Source organism: Physella acuta, unplaced genomic scaffold (assembly GCF_028476545.2).
Source record: "Physella acuta isolate Inbredline_101_S28 unplaced genomic scaffold, ASM2847654v3 ptg000191l, whole genome shotgun sequence".
Classification (NCBI taxonomy): domain Eukaryota; kingdom Metazoa; phylum Mollusca; class Gastropoda; family Physidae; genus Physella; species Physella acuta.
This window is the reverse complement of record NW_026731710.1, coordinates 344,624-364,878: the sequence shown is the minus strand read 5'-3', so window position 1 is coordinate 364,878 and position 20,255 is coordinate 344,624. Positions and strand designations below refer to the sequence as shown.

At 33.3% G+C, this 20,255-nt stretch overlaps 1 protein-coding gene and 1 non-coding gene across 2 annotated transcripts in view; one reads left to right on the top strand and one right to left on the bottom strand.

Annotated features, from left to right (window-relative positions):
- The first annotated feature begins 777 nt into the window (after window positions 1-777).
- LOC131936849 (myosin-4-like) overlaps window positions 778-20,255 on the top strand; it is a 94,378-nt gene continuing 74,900 nt past the window's right edge. The window contains exon 1 of the mRNA XM_059293948.1: window positions 778-1,332. Within this exon, the coding sequence (XP_059149931.1) occupies window positions 778-1,332 (555 nt within the window). The remainder of the gene's footprint in view (window positions 1,333-20,255) is intronic.
- On the bottom strand, window positions 2,402-2,595 carry LOC131936860 (U2 spliceosomal RNA). Its single transcript, XR_009386105.1, has one exon. It is a non-coding gene; the product is annotated as a U2 spliceosomal RNA (small nuclear RNA).

Genomic DNA, 20,255 nt, shown 5'->3' with positions numbered 1-20,255 from the left:
CAGGGGACAGCACTAAGGTGGTCCATGTAAATCGGATGATGCTGTACCATCACAGACAAAAACCAGACGACAGCATGGGACACCCCATGTTAGCGGCAGTGTCAGGAGTGGTGGAGGCAGAAGAAGAAAACCAAGTATCACTAACAGATGAGGAGGACATGGAACCGGGTATTCCATTGGACACAATAAAAACTCCTGACATACTGGAGGAAACAAAGTTAAGTGATATCAAAATAGGAGACACCCTGACAAAAACACAGCGGACGGATCTAGACAAAATTATCCAAGAGTACACAGCTGTAATTAGCAACTTACCTGGTAAAACAAGTTTACTAGAACATAAAATAAAACTGACCAACACCAGAGCAATAAGAACGAAACCCTACTGCATACCATACGCCCGAAGAGAGCTTATGAAGAAAGAGATGGACGAAATGGAGAGACTGGGGATAATAGAGAGGTCCGACTCCGACTTCAGCGCACCCGTAGTGCTAGTTAAGAAAAAAGATGGGTCGACACGGTTCTGTGTAGACTATAAGAGACTTAACGCAGTCACTGTCTACGACGCGGAACCCATCCCAGATACAGATGAGCTGTTCGCTAAATTAAATAGGGCAAAATATTTTACTAAACTCGACCTCACAAAAGGGTATTGGCAGATCCCCATGCAAAATGACAGCAAAAAAACTCACCGCATTTGTCACACCCTGGGGCCTATTTCAGTTTAATTACCTGCCCTTTGGCCTATGCACGGCACCCGCCACATTCGCCAGATTAATGCGAGTCGTATTAAAAGACTTGGAAAATGTGGTGTCATTTTTTGATGACATCTGTATCTACAGCGAGACATGGGAGGAACACCTTATGGCAATAAAGGCGGTGTTCAATAGATTGAAGGACGCGGGCCTGACAGTAAGACCTGCCAAATTAGAGCTAGGGTTTGAAAAAATTAATTTCCTAGGGCACATAGTGGGGAGGGGGCTACTGACACCAGAGAGAAACAAGGTAAACAAAATCTTAAACGTAGCAATACCCACCACAAAGAAAGAGGTAAGATCATTAGTGGGTCTTATAGGGTATTATGCTAAATTTATACCAGAATTCAGCGAGGCCAACGCAATACTGACAGACTTGTTAGCAAAGGGTAAACCTGAAAAGGTCGTGTGGTCAGATGAATGTAACCGTGCTTTAAGACTGTTTCAGAAACACTTGAACTCAGAACCATTTCTTATTTTACCTAATATTAATGAGCAATTTATTCTCAGGACCGACGCCTCGTCACGAGGTATCGGGGCAGCCTTGATGCAAATGAGAAATGGGGTCCTAAGACCAGTAAAATACATCAGTAGAAAACTCCAACCGAGAGAGACTCGGTACTCTACTATAGAAAGAGAGTGCCTAGCAATTGTCTGGGCCACAGGCAAACTAGCGTTGTATTTATACAACGCTAGCTTTGTACTACAGACGGACCAGCGTGCTCTAAAATACCTTCATAAATGTAGGTTCAATAATGCCAGACTGACACGCTGGTCCTTACTGCTACAGGAATATACATTTACTATAGAACACATTCCGGGGAGGGATAATCTTCTAGCGGATTTTTTGTCAAGAAATTTTAAATCGGGAGTCTGAGATGTAAATTGTAATTTAAACCACAGATTTGTTGGTTTGTTTTTTTTTTTTGCTGTTTTTGTTTTCGGTTATTTTTACTCGGTTGTTTGTCTTTGATTCATGTACAAAGAGATGTATAAATGCATTATTTATTTACTCTCCTCTTGGTGTAGTATACCTGTCAAATCATTATTTTTTTATTTTTTTGTTTGTTTTTTTAAATTATTTTATTTATTTATTTATCTATTTTGTCTCTGTTTGTTTTCGCCCTCTAGGCTAACTTAGGATTTGGGGATTTAGTTAGTATTTGTAGTGTGTACTACAAATACTTGGGTGGGGGGTAGTGTTACGGGTCAGTTGTAGGTTAGACTAGAATAGGATAGAATGATCTAGAATTAGGGAAGAGTGAGTGTGTGAGTTGAGTTTACCCTAGAATTTTGTTAACCCCGGTGTGTTTGTGTATTGTTATCCTAAGGTCGAATGCGGTATAAAAGCTGGAGTGAATGGTTGTCAGGGTTAGTTAGTTGGCAGGGTTAGGTCGAGGGCTATGTTGTAATGTGATATGTGAGACCTAATAAACGTATCGAACGTTAACCCGAGTCGTTCTTGAATTCGAATCTAACCTGGACGTAACAATGCCTCGATGACCAACTTCTCAACCCCGCCGCCAGCCAGCCTTAAAAAGGGCTAGCCCAGGGGTCGGCAACCTGCGGCTCGCGAGCCGCATGCGGCTCTTTTGATATCAAGATGCGGCTCTCCAGCTCCTTGAACAAATACTAATAATCTAAATAAAAAATAAAATATTTGAAATTAAAAAAAATTTAGTGGCTCTTTAAAACCAGGGAAATTTTGAAAATCGTAACTTTTGGTTCTTCCGCTTCAAAAGGTTGCCGACCCCTGGGCTAGCCGACCAAATGACCAAGATTTATGTAGATCCATAACAGATACTACACTTTGATCTTAGCCAAAAGGCCGAGAAGCGATCAAATAAAAATAATTAACAAAAGTAGTTGGAGTTGTAGGTAGCGGTGCACTGATGGATAATCTGAATTATCAACAGTCTATAAGTTGCGCACTTATTATAGCTAGTGCGTTCATTTAAAAGCAAAATGACCATTCTTAACAGCCATAAAATTTATTCCAATTTTCAATAACCTTGAAAAAACACACTGATAACATTTACATTTATAATTCAAGTATTTCACTAAACATAAACAATTAACAGTTATTTATTTGTATAGGTTGCATCCCTTGAAAACTATGACTTATAATGATGGGAAGTAACTCGGCAAAATAATAGTCGAATTGTTCCAGTACTCGTGGTGTATGTTAAAAACCTTGGCTCTTTAAAGTAGAAATAAAATAGACATGTGCTAAGATACTTCGAACACACTTTCCAGGTCGTCACATCTGTGTCGTTTATAAAGCTACATAAATGCATTGTTTACATTTAGGGCATTGAGTCAAATACAGACGATATGAACATTTGAGTGATCGAGTTGATAGTTGAGTATAGGTCTTCAAAATTATCATGAGTTGAAAGTATATCGTTTTATCGAACCTAAAGAAGACCGACATCAGAGCAGAATGAAGAACAGATACTACACTTTGTTCTTATCCAAAAGACCGAGAAGCGAATAAACAAATAGTGTAACGAAAAGTAAAATATCATTAGGATGATAGATTTTTTTTCATTCTTGCAGGATTTTGTTTTCATTTACCTAATTCAAAAAATAATAAACCGGGAACTATTTCCCCTAAACTTTCTCGAATAGTCTTATATAACACTACGGGAAATGACACCTCGGGATAGAGACATGATTTGTAATCCATTTTAATTACTTAAATGTTTTAAAATATAATATAATCCCGTATAAAAAAATTGCGCAAAAAAATCTGTGTATAATAGTGCGGAATATTATTAGTACTTTATAAACTGACATGCGTTTTTTGAGAAATCAGAAATAGCGTAAATTAAAATTTATGGTCAACCGGATTTAAGTAAAATGCAGATAATTAGATCGTTTACCTACATGTGGCATTCATGTATCTAACTGAAACTGTACTCAAGTTATAGGGCTTTGAAAAATGTATATAGCAACATAATGTTCGTGGAATGAGAGGTAAGGTGTAGTAGCACAGCATTGTAAAAACTGGGGGAATCTTAAAGCTTTTCGTAACAATATCACACGTGTGTTGAATGGGGAATTTAGGGTAAATTTTATAACATTGTATGTGGAATGGAGTATCCTAGACAGCATTATCACGAAGATTATCTATAATGGTTAAGACATCTTTATCACATTTTATGTAGAAGGAGATCAGAGGGCTGTTTTATCAATTCCTATTTTGATTTTTTTTTTTTGTAAAACGTTGTCATAGTGTGTGTGTGAACAATGGAGCTTATAGGGCAACACAGTATAGGCCTAAACAGTTAAGAAAAAAAAGTAATAACGACTTAAGCATAGTTTAGATCACAGGAAGACAGACGTTAGACTATTCCCCTCCAACCCTGTTAAGATTTCTGTGAGAGGCCTTGACCTTTCCAAACCGTTATTGTGGGCGTTCCACAACCAAATTCCTTGGTCACAGACAATATGGATATACTAGACAATATACTTTTTTCTTTCTGTTTTCTTTGTTTGTGTTTTTATTCAAAAGTACTAACAACGTTAATTTAGTATCCAAGTAGACTGGCCAGTTATATGGATATACTAGACAATATACTTTTTTCTTTCTGTTTTCTTTGTTTGTGTTTTTATTCAAAAGTACTAACACCGTTAATTTAGTATCCAAGTAGACTGGCCAGTTATAGTAAACAGATTTTTTTCCGTACAAACAACATAACCAAACTACCCAGCATTCATTCTATAGCAACAACGTTCTCTACCTTCCATGTCACTATCTTTTATGCACGTGTGTTTGTGTATGTGTGTCTGTAAACACGATAACTTGAGTACCGTTACAGCAATGATGATGACATTTCATATATAAGTATTATATAAAATGTGTAGATAACTGGTAACTGGAAGGAGAACTTTTTCTACTTTCAAAAGCCTATAACTTGAGTACTATTTCATGAGGATCAATGACATTTTACATAAAAGTAAAAGATATAATTATCTGCCTTTTGTAAAATTTTTAGTAATTTCCATTGACCGGAAGTAGTAATTTACACTATTTCCGATTTCTCAAAAAACGCATGTTAATTTATAAAGTACTAATACTATTCCGCACTATTATGCATATTTGTATTAGATTTAGTAATTAAAAAAGGATTTAAAATATTGTCTATATCCCGATTAGCCATCCCCCGTAGTGTTATATAAGAATATTCGAGAAAGTTTAGGGGAGACCACTCCCGGTTTATTTTATTTCTCTAGTAATAAGAGATTCATAACAATTGCATAATCTGATTCATCAAGCGTTTTCCAATAATGCAGTTAATAAATTCAATAGTAGCTTTTTTAACCAAGCTACGGTTATTTAAAAATTACTATCACAACATACACAATTAATTCAGTTTTCTAACATGTTTATTATTCCTTTTTTTTTATTTCAAATTGATATAGGGCTACAATTTTTTTTTTTAAATTTAAAAAGTCTCTTTTGTTGGAAGCTTTGTTAACTTTAATTACTGGTTGTTGCCCCTAACGTTATGATTTAAGAGAAAGGGAAATAAGTAAGAATAAAACATGTTCTACATTTTAGATTAAATTTCAATTAATAAGAAAATATTAACTTTATATGTTATTTCTAGATGGTGAAAAACTGTTGTAGTTGAGACAGTAGCGTAGATACGATAGGACATTAGCTCATTTATGTTAGGACAGTAGTGTAGCTAGAATAATAGAGTAGCGTTGGTAGCCCAAGAAAGTAACGTAAAAAGGGAAGGACAGTAACGTAATTAGGTAACATGTCGCGTAGTTAGGTATGACAGTAACGTAGTTTGGTGAACGCATGTTCTGGTTCATCAACAAAATAAACCAGGACAATAGACATGTGTATTGAAGTTTTTAAGCAATTAATTCTTAAGTTAAATAGCAAGTAGTTTTTTCGGTAATGTTGTCGTTTGATTACGTTGCAGTACCATCTTTCTTGGTGTGTGGTTGGCGTACGCTCTGATTGATTAGAAGAAGACTGGTTGCAAGATTTGATGTACAAATTGCAAACGAGGGTTTCTTTCAGATATTATACGAAGCACTTGAAACTGTCGAGAGACACTCAGTGGGTTAGACACTGGCTAAAGCATATATAATACACTTTTTTTTTACATTTGTTTAGTTTTGTTTTGGTGTATTTAAATACATTTGTTTAGTTTTCGTTTGGTATGCATTTTTATTTAGGCTTGAAAAGTAAAAAAAAAAAAACAATACTGTATAAAAAGAAGAAAAGTACTGATTAATCTGAATGTGTGACATACCTAAACGTATGTATTTGATACCGCTAATAGTTTGTATATTCAACTAGCATACACAATTATAAAACAATCTCATTCAGAGGGGTCGCCAGGCGGGGGCTGGGGGTGCGGACAGCACCAGGTGACACCATTTACGGGGGTGACATCAATACAAATAAATTACAACATATATAGAATACTCTTTTGGCCAGTTAAACTAATGATTAAGTACAGTTAAAAAGTAATGTAACTACATAATGACGATTACAACAATGGGGGGGGGGGTGACACCATGATGTAACCTGCTAACTATAGAGAAAACAATGTTACACCCAGCTGTATTAACAACCGATATTAGATACCATCATTAGATTAAATGTGAACTTTTTAAAGCTTTGGCCGAGGGGGGGGGGGGGGGGAACCAACAGCAACATTTTACAGAGATAAAAAAAGTGTTGGAGGGGGGGAGGTGACACTTTGAGGTGCCACTGCCATTACAAAATATCTAGGCGCATCCAATTCTTAGCCTTTTATAAGGTGTTATATTTTACGAAAATCTACTAATTTAACGAAATATAAAAGAGTATAATTTAATTAAAAAAGAAAAATTAATTGATTAGGAAAGTATAAAGCCTATATTTGTTAAGGGCTTTAAAAAGAATGGCTGCTGTGGGCATCTATAATAATAGTTTCGCTGTCTATGTATCTATCTGTGTATCTATCTGACAAGAACGCTATAGAGAAAACACAAGCAATTTAAAAACATGCATAGTTAAACGAAAACGAAATATGACGTCATATTCAGAATGAAGTAGAAAATAATATCAAGCCGGAGAGTGCACACAGTAATATGACGTCATTGATTCTCGAGTAAACATTGAATAAAAAGGCAATTTTGTCTAATCTAAGTGAGTTGCGTGGAGAGTTTCATTCATACAATTCTTCGGGTAGGGGCGATGCCCCACCCCCGCGTAAGAACGTCTGAGCCCCCACCCCCCCCTCCCCAACTCAAAAGAATATTCTTCATCGATACTCTATAATAAAATTACCGCCCTGCTGGTGTCCATGCAGCTGTCAGCAGTCTGTATACGCTCTACTCCACATTTTCTTAGTGTTTTTATCGTGTTTGGTTTTCAGTATAATATTTGTATTGTAAAAATAAAATAATATCATTATTAAGGAACTGGCGAGCCGCATACTGACATCAAAAGAGGCATGCGGCTGGTCAGTCGCAGGGATAGAACAAAATTAGTATAATATAATCATCAATTTTTTTTTTTTTTTTTTTTTTTTTTTTAAATACTTTTATTTGCAATTAAAACAAGTACATCAGCATCGAATTTTTTAACATAATTTTGAACACCAAATGAAAACAAAAGGTTTTGCAAATGTACATAATGAATATTTACATGATGTCATGTATTTGATATATAAAAAAAAAACTGCAAAGGATGACAGTAAAAGGGGTGAAGGTCAAATGAAAGTGTCAGACGTCTGGGTGGGGAGAGGAAAGGACATTTTTCAGAGAGGGTCAATGGGACAGTGAAGCATTTTCTATGTAGGGAAACAACTTAAGTTGACTAGTTGAAAGGGTGTTATAGTGGTCGCATTGAGTTTTCAAAAGGTTGCAGTGTGAAAGATGAGGGGAGAGAGACAAGATTTAGAACTTTAAATAAGTTCTGGATATTGATGTTGCGGTGGGTGGTGGGGTCGTTGGAACAGTTAAAGGCATTGTGGGGTTATCATGTCTGGGGGTAAAGTGGATAGAGGGGGAGAGAGGAGGGGGTAGATTTTTTTAAATTTTTTTTTTTTTATTAATTCAATTGTTTTAAACATTTAAATCAGTAATAATAATATATTTGATAGATTTTTCATAGCATCAAAGACATGAACAATGAACATCAATTGCATATATAATAATCAAAGGGAAAAAATAAAATGGCATAAGAACTAAATTAAAATAAGGTGTGCAAACTAGGTTTCTCTTCACTGCTTAGTTTAGTGTGCTGCGGAGTCAAAAGTTCACACTGTAGCCACCCATGGACAGAAATAGAAACGACTGTGGGAGAAGTGACTCTGTAATCACGTACTGATCTATCATTCCAAAACTTTCCATGACATAAAAATGACCCTTGGCAATGAGGGCACGCTACCTTGAAATGTCCGCCAGTCCGGTTGAGTGGGGGGGGGGGGGGAGTGTATGTGTGTGTGTTGGGGGGGGGGGGGTTGAGGTGGAAATCTCTTTCTACCATTCAGGTTGTGCATTTTAAAACCCGGGAAACAGAAGACTGTTCTAATGTTAATTTACTCGGGGGCTGATCGAGTGATGTTTGGCTTGAGACTGTCTAAATTAAAATTAATACTTTATTTATTTCTTTCCTGTATATTTCTTTTTTTTTTCTCAGTTAAGTGAGAGTTCCCAGTCTATGTCTTAGCTTTGCTTGACATATTTCTTTTAACTCGATGTCCGTGTATTTTGTGAAAAAATATCTGACTTTATTCCTAATTTGCCATATAGTCGATCTATAAATAGCCATTGCTACTAGTCTGTTTTCGTCTTCTGTTCTTTGTCTAGTCGTGTTAATTAAATTAAGTGTGATTGCTTTATTTGTTGTGGCTGTTTGATTGGTGGTGTTTAATATTTTCGCAAGTGTTTGCTTTGTTTTCTGTACTAATATACAATCTAAATAAATGTGTTTCTCAGTTTCTTGTATATTTTGTTTACACGTTTGACATGTTATTTTAACATTTTGATTTGACTTTGTATTTCGTGAAACTGGAGTTGTGTTAAAAATCAGTCTGTATGCTATTTCCCTTTCTTTTGGTGTAATGCGTTTATTATGTAGGTTTCTAAATGTATCTTTAATGTCTATTATATTGTGTTCCCTGGCCCAACTAATTCTCGTGTATAAGGGTGTCGCTTGTTGTTTGATTAGGATGTCGTATATTTTTTTTGTGTCTTCCCCAATAATGCTTTTGTTTCCTTGGAATGTTGCTAGCGTTTCTTTATAAAAGCTGCCTATGTCATTTCCCCCATAGTGTGGTGTTATGATGTTTAATTTTAAAATGCTCTTTATGTTTAACCCAATGTAGTATTGTGCTAATGGATGATAATGTGGTTCTATCCTTATTCTATCCAGGTGTTTTAATCGGAAGGTGTTTATTTTAGTTTGAATGTCGTGTAGCCCTATACCTCCATTTAATTTATTTTGTATTAAGGTTTTGTGGCTAATGTTTTTAATCGTATTTTTGAAAATGAACTCTCTAATGTGCTTGTTTGTTTTTTTAATAAATGAGTTGGGTATTGTAGAGTTCGTCGCTACGAAAATTATTTTTGGAATGATATATCTGTTTACTAATGCAGCTCTGGCAAAAATGGTTGTATTGCAGTATTGGTATTTTTCCAGATTGTGATTTATTTTATTTTTCAGCTTCTGTACACACACAAAGCAAGAATAATAGCACTTGTTCAAAATTCACGAATTGGTATATAATGTCAAATATTTAAAGTCTAAGAAAAAAAATGTAACATATCTAAGTGTTTTGAGTTTTATCAATTTTTGATTAAAAAATTAATTTTAGAAAGAAACAAAAAACTGTTCACGATATTTCTACTAAAAAACATATTTATTTTTATTCTATTTATACAGTCACACTATCATATATTATGTAAATGATCTTTATTTTAATACATTGTTTTGTTGATATATTTAACTTATATCCCTTGATTCTTTTAATTTTGATAAGGGAAGTAATAAAATCCATGTCAATTTTTTGAGGCACCTCTATTTTAAACAACACAAGTTATATTGAAAGTTAATATATCTTTCGTAGGTAAATAGCTTAGAGCAACATAAGTATATTTTGTGACGATGTAACGTTTAAGCAACATTTAAAATTTAGGGTTGAGAGTTTAGGGTAACTTTATAACTTCTGTATAGAATGAGATACTCACAGCAATATTGTGCTAAACATTGTAAAAACTGTGTGAATCTTAAAACTTTTGGTAACATTGTCACACTTGTGTTGAATTGTGAGTGTAGCTCAATTTAATAACACTGTATGTGGTGTGGTATCCTAGTAAACATTATCACAAAGATTATATAAGATGGTTAAGACATTTGTATCACATTATATGTAGAAGGAGATCAGATGGATGTATTGTTAATTCTTAGTTTGAATAGTGTTTCTAAGAAAACGTCCGATCGTTTTCTAAAAACTAGTGTATTGGGCAACACAGTATATAAATAATTAGGTAAAGAAAATGAATGACGACTTTATCATAGTTTAGATTAGATGAAGACATATGATAGACTATCCCCATTCCAATTAATTTAAACTTTAATTGTATATGAATATATATAAATTGACTTGTCAAGATGAGTTAAGTTTAATAAACTGACAGCTTATATATATATATATATATATATATATATATATATATATATATATATATATATATATATATATATATGCTTTTGACCTTTGTAAAACACATCTGGTACGTAGTTTGTTAATATAAATATTGATTGGCGTGTAAATTGGTTGTGGCGCTTCATTAACGTTAAACTAATCCAACTTAATGTTCTATAGTTTACTTATTAAATCGATTTCTGTAAGTTATTAATTTATATAGTTAAATAAATAATTTATTATTGCACATGTCTGTCAACAGTATCGTATCACCAAAATTGCAGGAAATTGTTGGCTTTATTTAACGTTACTATTTGAATAATTTTAACTAATCCATGTTTTCTCAATATCTGAAAGAATATCTGAAATTCGGCCTGACTTACATCACTGGAAATGGAACAGAAAAGAAACAATGCTCACTGTCCAAAGTTGTTCTCATCAACGAGTCTATGAAACCTTCAAAACTAAAACGTCATTTTGAGACGAGACATTCGTAACACGCCAAAAAGTTAGGGAGTTCTTTCGTCTGCATGAAGTTATTTGATAACGACAGATACTTGATCGAACAGGAAGTTGTCACACATCATTAGTGTAAGCATAATATGAAGTCGCCTTAAAAAAAGCCAATTAAAAAATACTCTCACACAATAGGAGAAAATGATTAACAACTAACGAAAAATTAACATATAATCATACCTATTTATTGTCTAATTTATATCAGTTACGTACATAATGTTGTTGATATCTAAAAGAATTTTTTATATGATAAGGCTGAAGAATAGTTTGTTTACACATTGTCGAGCAGTGGACTTTTATCACAGTTGAATCCGAATGGAATATGAAAAGCATTGTATAAGCAGTTTTGATCTTCAAATTATGAATAAACTTACACGTACCAACAGCTTTTTTTTCTAATGTAACACTTGCTAACTAATAATGTGCTAACAAATTTGCTTACATATTTCATGCTAACACATCACTTGTAAATACCTTACACACTAACACATCAATTACACACACATCACTAGTCAACAAATAACACAACACATGCTAACACCCCACAACACAAAGCATCGTATAATTTAAATTTAAAATGCAATCATAACGAACGACGCTGAAGAGTTGATTTTACTGTATTATCAATCGTCTATAAATTGCGCAATTATTATAGCTAATGTGTTGATTTAAAAGCAAAATGGAAAAATAAATGACTTTTTTTAAAAAACATAAATTAATTTCAATTTTTAATAACAGTTACTTTGTTTAAAATAAAATATCATAGCATTTACATTTATAATTCAAGTGTTTCACTAAGCATAAACGTGAAACCATTCTTTTTTCTTTTTATCGGTTGCATCCCTTGAAATTATTGACTTGATGTCATGGGAAGTAACTTGGCTAAATTAAAAGTTGACTCGGGGTGTATGTTAAAAACCTTGGCTCGTTAAAGTTGACAAAAAAAAATAACAAACAGACGTGGTGCTAAGATACTTCGAACATACTCCCGATGTTGTCGCATCTATGTCGTTAATAAAACTACAGAACTGGTTTGTTTACATTTGGGGCATCGAGTCAAATTCAGACGATTGGTTGTAGGTTAAGCTTCCATGAATAGAATCACAGTTTACTGTCTATTCTAGATTGCAGTCACCCAACAATGTGACGTTTGATATGGTCTCCATATGGACTGGACCACATAAAACATAAATCAATGTCACTGTAAAGTGTCGTTACAGCTGAGAAGCGATACAGAAATCTAAACAAAAAGCAGAACGTTCTTATCAGAGATCTGGTAAATCAGATGTACTGGCATAACTGTGTGCTATTGCTGATCCTTTATTAAGTTAAACATAATTTATTAAAAATTTAACTATAATTGGCGTAAAATTATGATTTGATTTTATCATGTGTTGTTTAAAGTAGATCTTTAAAGCTTACATTTTGAAATGTCCATTTTGTTTCCTGTAGTATGTTTTTAATAATAAATCTAGTAGGTTTTATGTGGAAATAATAGTTGCGTGAAAAAAAAAATCCTAACGCACTATTTATAACGGCGGTTTAAATTGGTTAAAAAATATAGGTAAGGAAATGCAGTTTATGGTAAATTGGCAAGTCATATAAAAACAAGTTGTAATGTTTTTTTTTAGTGTTTGGTTGGGTTGTTTTTTATATCTACATTAGTTTTCGAAGATTTTGTATATTGTTTGTTGTGTAATTAAACTATTTTCTACTTGTTTTGGCCTCATAGCTGTCTGTGGTTGTGTATCTTTTGGACTAGACACATCTTACTTCGGTTTGCTGGTGGTCGTTGTCGTTGTGTGGTGTTACTTGTGTGGCTTGTGGTGTCTGGTTGTGTCGCGCTTAAGTTACCTTTTATTGCTGACGTTTTAGTTTTGCTGAAGTGATTACTTAATGTGGTGTGTTTGGTTTGGTTGCATTGGTTTGTCAAGTGTTGTGTAGATGAACAATGTTGGTAGGCTTGTTTTCTGCCTATGATGGCTATTAGGATATCCATAAGTGTTAGGGTTAGTATGGAATGTCTGAAGTTTTTATTGGTATATGTTAATGCTATCGTTAGTTCTTAAAATGATGGTATGTTTTAGCGATTCCTTTTACCTTTTTTTTAATACAGAGTGTAGAGAAACAAGTGTAACTGTGCACACAAACTTAATCGAAATCAAAATTTTTGACAATTTTTAACGTGTCGCAATCGCAAAACTGTCCGTGTGTGTGTATGTGTTTGTGTGTGTGTGTGTTTCGGTGTGTGTGTGTTTGTGTGTGTGATCGTGTCAACTAAACTAAAGTACTGGTTCTTTAACGGGTTCTAGTTTCTAAAAATATAATAAAATGCCAAGAAACTTGAGTATTGTGTCATTTAACTAGACGAAATTACATTCATAGATTTACTATTTCATGTGTTGAATTCTTTCGCTCTACACCATTTCCGATTTCTCAACAATAGGAAATTAGTATTTCTTTTATTAAGTACTAAACCTCCGCTCTATTCTACTTATACAGTTTGTTTTCATTTGGTGGCAATAGTTTTTCTGCTCGATTCTATTCGGTTTAAACAAATTAAAGTATTAAAGGAAATAACAAAATTATATATAATGAGGGAAAGTTCGAGAGATGCCACTCTTGCTTCATTACTCAAGAGTCCTTAGTGATGAGTGTGTTACAATTAATGGTGGAGGGGGGTGGTTATCATAGCGTTATACCCATTTGGATCTTGTCTTACTTTGCCAAAATGTGTGTGCATGGTCTATATGCCATCGTTCTAGTGTACATCGTGGAGACATCAAACGTATCGTGGCTCAAAAACGCATGTAGCAGATATTCTGTTTATGATGAATTAACTGTGTGATGACCTGGCCTCTAAGATTAGATAAACATCTTGTATTTATATTGACTTACATCGTGTTGTATTATAACGAATACAGGTAGTCATGCTCAGAGAGGACTCACGTGAATGTAGTTGCTGAATGAAGTTGGGGGGGGGGGAGGGGGAAGGGAGGGACTAATTTTAATTTAGCTTTTCATTTAATTTTTAATGTTTTTAAAACATTCTTGCGATTGGCGAATTAGAAAAGACAATAGCCGATGTTTTTCATGAAATTAACAATTACATTTAACTAAATATCATAGCTATACAAATTATATAGTAAGTAAAGTTAAAGGTTTCAAGTGTTAATGAAGTTCTGATATTTTAAATGACGATTACAACATATACAATCTATATATGTCTTCTAAAACATTATATTATTATTCTAATTTTTTTAAAAATATAAGTTTAAATTGCTTAAGTGTAAGGATACACTATTGTTTCTATTTCTTTGTGAACATTAATTATGAGTGGTAACCCCTGGTAAATCTAATGTAAGCTAATGGGAACAAATTATAGGTAAAATATGTTTTATTTTTAAGATTTAATTTCAATTTAAAATAAAATATTTAATTGGTTAATTATATTCTAGAACGGTAAAACATTGTTTTAGTTAGGGAAGTAGCGTAGTTAGGATATGACTGAGAGCATTTATGTTAGGACATTAGGGTGGCTAGAATATGAGAGTAGCGTTGTTAGCGTAAGAAAATAACGAAACAAGTGTAGGACAGTAAAGAAGTTTGGTGAAATGTATCGTAGTTTGGTGAACGGATGTTCTGGTTCATTAACATAATTAGCCAGGACAATAGACATTTGTATTGCATTTTTTAATCAATTAATTTTTGAGTTAAATAGCAAATAGTAATTCAGAAAATGTCCTCCTATGTTCAAGTTGTTGTACCAGCTTTCTTGGCGTGTGTGGTCTGTGTGTACTCTAGTAGGCCAGAAGATGACTGGGACGAACCCTTTAATATACATAGTGTAAATCTGGTTGTTTTCAGAACCTTCTCTATCCTGGGAATTTATATAAAAATACCCCCCTCCCCGGAGAATTAAAAAAGTCTGAAAGAAATACTGTATAAAGCCTTCAAGTTTGAAACACTTGATAAAACTTATATTATACATTTTTTTTTCTATTTTGTATGTCAGGATGAGGGGGCGGAGTTGGCTGAAAGATACACTGGTACATGCGCACTGGTCATTCATATACGGATAACTTAGGAAAACTTGATAAAGTGGTCTATTGTATATCCGACTTTAAGGTTAACAAAAATACACACTATTGGTAGCATCACTTAATAATTTGTATTGTATACATGAGAAATAACTAAAACAAAGTGAATTGTCTATTTTAAGCAAACATATAGGGCAACACTGCAGAATTATGTGTTCACAATTGATAGAACGGTAAATCATGTTTTGTTAGGTAAGAAAAATATCAATGACATTATTGCATTTGTATTGATGGAGATATTTTAAAGGGAACAGAAACATGTAATTAACATCTAATTATTTGTTAAATCTTTTAGAAAGCATAATATTAAATATTATATTTCTTTGTCCCACCAAATATTGCAAGTTGATAAATACAGTAGAAATTTTGATTTCCAGTACTCAAACGTTAATGCTGCCTGTAGAGAAGTGGCTTATTTCCGATTCCTCAAAAAAAAAAAGATACGAATACATTTAATTCCCCAAATTGTTTTCCAAAGATCTGTTTTCCAAATTGACCACACCACAAATTCAAATGTTTTCGCAATGGATAATTGCCTGACTACAAAATAAATCAAAAACCACTTCAAGTGTGGACAGTTCTACAACAATATTTTATTCAAAAGGAAATGTCAAGCAAGTATGATAGCGATATAAATTAGTGAAAAATAATTAGTTGAAAAAAAAACAATAGTTTTCGTATTTTTATATTGACATCTGTAAAGGCAGAGTATTAGAAAAGAATCCTATTAAAAAACAAATGAATCATTAAAAAGTAATAAAACCTCTAGAAAATAACGTTTGTTTCTAGTTTTAAATGCTCTGTTATTATTATCTTACATTAACCCATTTTCTGCTAGCGTCCCACTTATGGGACGCTTGTAAAAAAAATTGCTAAAATTTATTAAAAACTAGTTAAAACACAAATTATGTTTTACTGTATTTGAAAATGATTAGACTATTGAATTTGTGTGTGTTTTGTGAAAAAAATGTATTTAGAAAAATGTTATAGTGCCGGATTTGCAGGACTTGTCAAAATATTTATGCAGATTGTTACACAAACGTCACATTTATTAGACACTAGCGAGAAACACAGATGCAAATATTTATGTTAAATGGTTAATTATGGCGAAACAATTGTTGACTTTGTTAACTGTTGACTTTAGGGTGTTAAGTCGTATTTATAGATATTTAGTTATGACCTTGAACTATATTTTCTTATATATTATTGTATTAAAAAATTGCAAATATTGAAAAACTTACATTTTATTTTTAAGTTTTCAGAATTACACTTACTGAAGTATTTAATACCATTGAATACAAACTAATTTAGTATTGCTGTAAATTTACTAGCGCGTGATATTAAAATTATAACAAACCAGAATAATAACAATGGCCACGATTGAGGTGAAATGATTCAGTCAAGGGTGTTGCTTAACTCTCTTCATATAAGAGAGCTCAAGCTACATATAGCAGAAATGTGAATTAGCTGTGTACAGTTGTCATGCCCCAATAATATTCCCATCCAAAGGTTCCCGATACCAGTTTTACTTTGTTAACTTTTTAAGGAGGTTCCTGGTGTTAGATTGGGAGCTGTTCGCATAGTGAGGTGCATACATGGATGAGAGCCATGAACACTCAATACAAGCCCCCAGAGCCCTAGAAATAAGATGTCTGATGTCCTAATGTACGCCTGTGGGGGGGGGGGGAATAGCGAGAGTAACAAAAGAGAAGATGGCTGGATGACATCTGGGACTGGACCGGATCATCGTTTGCAAATTCACTGAGGGCAGAGTTTCTTTCAGGCATCATTTCGGAGAGGGGTAGGGGGGGGGGGCTCTGCCCCCAGAACAAAATGGAATTTATATACAAAACATACTTTTACCAATGTCCACCCTTCTCATGAAATGTACGTCCCCCCCCCCCCCCTGAAAATTTCAAGTACGCCCCCCCAAAAAAGCAATTATTTATATTTAATTATATTACAGTTTCGATGAATAATAACAATATATGTGATCATGTGTGTATAAATAGATGTACCAGTCACAGCTTTACTTATTTCCAAGTGTTATTCACTTTGATGGATGCTAGATTGAAAGAAAACTAGACTTTTGAACAAAATTTCTGCATTTTAGACCATGGTATGGCTAACCCAATTGATCATTATCATTATTTTTAGCTGTCCTAAACAATGTAATCATTGGTTTAACAATACAAAATCAGTATAAAGCTTAATTTTCGCGTGATTAGCCATATTTCGTGATAAATGATTTTATTTTTCAATAAATGTACATGGGGCCGTTCGTTGCTAGCGTCCCATTTATGGGACGTTTTTTAAAAAATCGATATTTAAAAAAGTATTGATTTTAAAAAAAAATCCATAGTCATTCCTTCATTCAGTGCCCAAAAGCTAAACCATATCAAAAAATTATAAAAATTTGAGACCTTGGGATAATATGGGTTAATTATTAATTATTTTATTCATGCAAGATGCATTTACTTAAAAGAAAAAAAAAGTGACTATATTAAATATCTAAGAGTCGTCTGGCAAACTTCTGGCTCCCAATGCGATACAACAGTTCAATAACTTGAATGCAGAGTTTCTTCCAGCCATATCTTCGGGGGGGGGGGTGGGGGGGGGGGCGGTTAGAACCCCCTAAACCAAAGAGAATGTAACCCCTCCCCCCAAACGAAATGACACATATATATATATATATATATATATATATATATATATATATATATATATATATATATATATATATATATATATATATATATATGTATATATATATATATATATATATATATATATATATATATATATATATATATATATATATATATGTATATATATATATATATATATATATATATATATATATATATATGTATATATATATGTATATATATATATATATATATATATATATATATATATATATATATATATATATATATAATAAATTAATATATAGGCTACTTTTAACAGTGTCCGCCCCCCCCCCCCCCGAATAAAGTCTACCCGCCCCCCCCCCCCCCCCCCCCCCCATAAATATTTCAAGTGCCGCCTTCGGAGAAAAAAAGTCTGGAAGAAACACTGCTTGAATATAGAGAATATATACACTATTGAGTAAAAGGCCTGATCTAGTGACTCGGAGTTTGACTCAAATTTAAATGAGATGTTAATATAAGTCAAGTCTGGTACCAGAAAGTTAACGGTTAGACTTGGTCTTAATGGCCACCCCCATGTATATGTGTCCCAATAACTCTATTGTTGAGAAAACGTTACTATTGTATTGATTAAGAATATCCCCTTCCATTATTTCTTTTGCAGTTCTGTTGTTGAGTATTACAAGTTGCTCTCCAACATTGTTGCTGCATGTTGTATTTACATATGTTCGTCATTACATGTTTTTATTGGATATGTGTATTGCTAAATGATGTTGCATGCTGTTAAGGCATATTGTCATAGCATGTTATTGTTGCACTTGTTTTTGCATATTGGTATTGCATAATGGTATTCCCTGCGGTAATTGACTTATGTCATCGCATGTTGCTTTTATGACATTTCGCTATTTTGTAGTATTTGTGTTATATGGTTCTATTAAATTTTGTAAGTGCGTATAAATATACCATTGTATGTTGTCATTGTATGATGTTATTGTATGGTGTTAGTACATGTTGTTATTAAAGTTGTTTAACTCATCTTTGTGTCAAAATGAATAATAATAGATGCTAGTAGATGCTGTTGAATGCTGTATCGATGTCGACTTTGTAGTCGGCTTTGTCTAGTTGTAAAGTGATTTAGTTTGTCTTCACGAAAGCCACTTGCCCGAAAGCCGTTTTCTCTAATGGAGTATCCTACAGTGTGGAGAAAACATTCTCTGAAAGGTGTATACATTACTTCTTTAGAAAATACACATGGACGCCTTAGGTTAGGACAGTAGGTTAATTAGGATATTACGTGTGGGTAGTTATGATAGAACAGTAACATAGGTAGGGTAGGACAGTAGCACATTTAGGCTAAAACTGTAGGTTAGTTAGGGTATGCCAGTTGCGTAGTAATGATAGGACATTATCTAAGTTAGTAGAAACATATGTAAATCTTCAACTTATTCAATCAACGTCCATGTTTATCAGTTCAATTAGCTAAGACAATGGACATGTGTATTGGAGGTTATTTACACAGAAGTGCAATAAGTGACGTATCTAAGTGGTGGGAAATAAAGAAACAGCTGCTACTTCCCCTGTAAGTAATTTTAGGACAATCGCACTTTTTTTTTTCTCGAATTTGATTTAATCAAGTAAGATAAGTCAGTGAAGAATAACTAATTTGATTAAAGTAAAATATACATTTTGTTTTTATAGTCAGCGTTTGTATTAGCTATTGCTTAACAAAGGTGCCTATCTTAAATACTTGTAACAGCTTTTGTTACAACTGGGTCTGTTTCCATAGCAGTCTGTAGTTGTGTGAACTTGGTATGAGGACGTCTGGTGTTGTGGTGTTAGCTGTTGTTGCTGTTCAGTTGCTATGTTTGAGGTTTGTGGTGTCAAGCTGTGACGTGATTACATTCCGTGTTGTTGTTTTCGATGTTAGTTGAGCTGTTAAGATTACCTGTTGAGGTGGGTTGATGTATAGTTGGTTACATTGGTTTGTCCAGTGTTGTGTAGATGACCAGTGTAGGCAGGCTTTTTTTTACGTAGGATGGGCGGTAAGATATTTATATATGTAGTCTTGTCTTTGTAATTAAATGTAATGTAGTATGTAAAGTCTGCCGTTTTTATTTTTATTTCTGAATAGATTCTAGATATAATTATTATATTGCAAAAATATCTAAAACATTTTTGGAAGTTTGTCGGAACGCTGATTAATAAGACTAATTACAAATGTACAGATTGTTTAAAGGGTATTCCCATTGTTTTATTCAAATAAAGCATACACATATTTTTTTTAAGTTATTATGAATATATAAATAAGTACATGACTTCTTTTGGAAGTAAAAATATTAATTTAACTAAGGCCATTTTTTTCATAATTTGTGAATGAGAATTCACTTTTAAGTACGTGTTAAAACGTCTGATTGCCATTCCAGGTAGCATCCCTTGGCACTTTTTAATTGTGTACATGGGAAGTAACTAGCACCTCCAATGTAAAAACAAGCTTAAAAAAAACATTTTATGTAGGTTTACATGCACAGGGCAATATTGTAACATTGTGTATGGAAAAAGAAATAC